Source organism: Pteropus vampyrus, unplaced genomic scaffold (genome assembly GCF_000151845.1).
Source record: "Pteropus vampyrus isolate Shadow unplaced genomic scaffold, Pvam_2.0 Scaffold53, whole genome shotgun sequence".
Lineage (NCBI taxonomy): Eukaryota > Metazoa > Chordata > Mammalia > Chiroptera > Pteropodidae > Pteropus > Pteropus vampyrus.
Window position 1 is genome coordinate 4,279,148 of NW_011888834.1, and position 2,139 is coordinate 4,281,286.

At 41.6% G+C, this 2,139-nt stretch overlaps 2 protein-coding genes across 2 annotated transcripts in view; one reads left to right on the top strand and one right to left on the bottom strand.

Moving 5' to 3' along the window:
* The window catches only part of CBR4 (carbonyl reductase 4), a 104,660-nt gene extending 103,475 nt beyond the window's left edge, over positions 1 to 1,185 (top strand). The window contains exon 5 of the mRNA XM_023530732.1: positions 935 to 1,185. Within this exon, the coding sequence (XP_023386500.1) occupies positions 935 to 996 (62 nt within the window). The 3' untranslated portion in view covers positions 997 to 1,185. The remainder of the gene's footprint in view (positions 1 to 934) is intronic.
* PALLD (palladin, cytoskeletal associated protein) overlaps positions 1 to 2,139 on the bottom strand; it is a 355,442-nt gene that overhangs the window by 43,551 nt on the left and 309,752 nt on the right. The window lies entirely within an intron of this gene.

The following is a 2,139-nucleotide window of genomic DNA, read 5'->3' on the forward strand; positions in this document are numbered from 1 at the left end:
AGGCGCACTTGGTGCTGCAGCTGCTGGATCTTCAGGGGGTCCCTGGGGAGAGAGAGAAAAGCGACACCTTCAGAGAGGGAACTAGAAGGCACGTCCGTCGGGGGCAGTGAGGTTAAGTCGTGGACACGGCTGACCACGTCTGCCAGCTCCACGCTGCGCCCGCTGAACGAGGCGCGAGCTGCTGGCCTGAGTGTGTTTGTTGCCTGTCGTTAAATCCTGGACCCAGTGCTAAGTCAATTCGGTATGATGGGTTAGCCCGAGATCTAATTTGAGTTTTACCTAAGGTGAGTCAAACCAGTTTACAAGTCGAGATGGATATTTTGCCTGACTTAACAGGACCAGAAGTATTAAAAGGAAAACTTTTGACATGACTCTCAGCCCTCTCATTTGTTGCCAATTTTTGGAAAAAGAACTCTTATCAGAATGAGAAAGTTAAAAGAATAAAACGGTCGATTTAAGTTATTTTTGGCAGATTTATGTTAGTCCAATTTGATAGCTTCAATGCTGTCAACTCTGCCTCCAATTAATATCGCAGGCTTGAATCCATTTTTAATTTCTGCATTTGTTCCCTAAAAAAAGTACAAAACTTACTGTAGCTGAAATTTTATTTTAGTAGTAGACCCTGAAACGCCAATTATTTATATAAAACTTAACAAATACTGATACTGATATTTTGTGCCATATCTAAAACGCATGCAAATGACATCTGTTGTTAACATGTAGGTGTTTAATAAGCAATAACATATTATTAATTACATAGTAATGCAGTTTTAATTCCCCAAGTATTTTCCATTGGGAAGAGACTGAATTTTAATTTTCGAAAAAGAAGTTAGTAAGCTGCTAGCAATTAGTTAAAATCTTACTCTGTTTTACTCAGAAGTTTTCCTGTTTAACTGAATTTTATATCCAAGATGTTTTCCTTTGTTCATGGCAGAGAGAGACGGACGGCTATCAAAAGAAACTTCAACAGAAGGTGGCACTATAACGAGCAGATAAAACAGGAATGATGCCATGAATAGGAAAAGCTATGCTCTTCACTTCAAACCTTTTTAAACTAAAAGACAAAAACCCCAAATCTTCCTTATCCATAGGTATTTAATCTCTACACTCAAGCTTTCATAATTTCAAAGCACTGAAAGGAATTGAAGCTGCTGGCAAGAAGTAAAAAAACAAGATTTTGATGTGTTACCAAGTATCATTAGCCATGGGAACATCAGCAAAAATCTTCTAAATTTCTTCCTGGGTCTTCTGTTCACTCTGGATAATTATCCAAAAAAGTGATTACACTTAAATTCATGAAATAACAGAGCAAGAAACACTTTCTGGGGACCTGGAAAGTATAAAGATAGGATATTTCTATATGCTGAATCTGTGCAGAGCATCAAAGATTCTAACACCAAAGAACTCCATGAAGTCCTATGGAACTTATTCTGAGTTTTTTAAAAGCAGCCATGCCACTGCTGGGATTCACCAGGACACCAAAGTTCCAGATGTCTGTGTGGTTTGGGTAGCCTGTCCAGCACATGTGCTCCTGTGCTCATGTATTTAGAACTGGCCCAAGAATAGAACTCATAAAAACCACCCCACCAGCTTTAAAACCCGTCATCCAGCACTCTAATTCTAAACCCACAAACGTTCCTTTCTGATCTTTCTGCCATTACCATCTCCTACTTATTTCCTAGCTATGGAAAAATGCACCTATTTCTGGAGTGTTTATCATCACCATTCAACTGACCTGTGCACCTGGACTGGGAGTGATCTGTGTGGCCTTCCTTAAAGGCACTGCACCCTAATCTGGGTCACCCTGGGCTCGTAAAGGCCAGAGTCACCACTGTTAATTTTAAGGCAGGGGTCCCCAACCCCCAGCCATGAAGCTTCATCTGTGTTTGCAGCCACTCCCCCAGAACCAGCATCACCGCCTTAGCTCCACCTCAGATAATCAGGCATTAGATTCTCATAGGAGTACCGGTCCCTGCTGCCAAAAAACGTTGGGGACCGTTGTTTTAAGGTACTTTAAGCTTGGCTTGGCATCAGCAAATAGCTGTGTAATGGCTCTGGCGAGGCTGCTACAAACATATCATGCCTTGTATGTGATGTGAGGATTCCTCTGCCCAGGGTTAGGGAGTGGCTCCTGAGAAG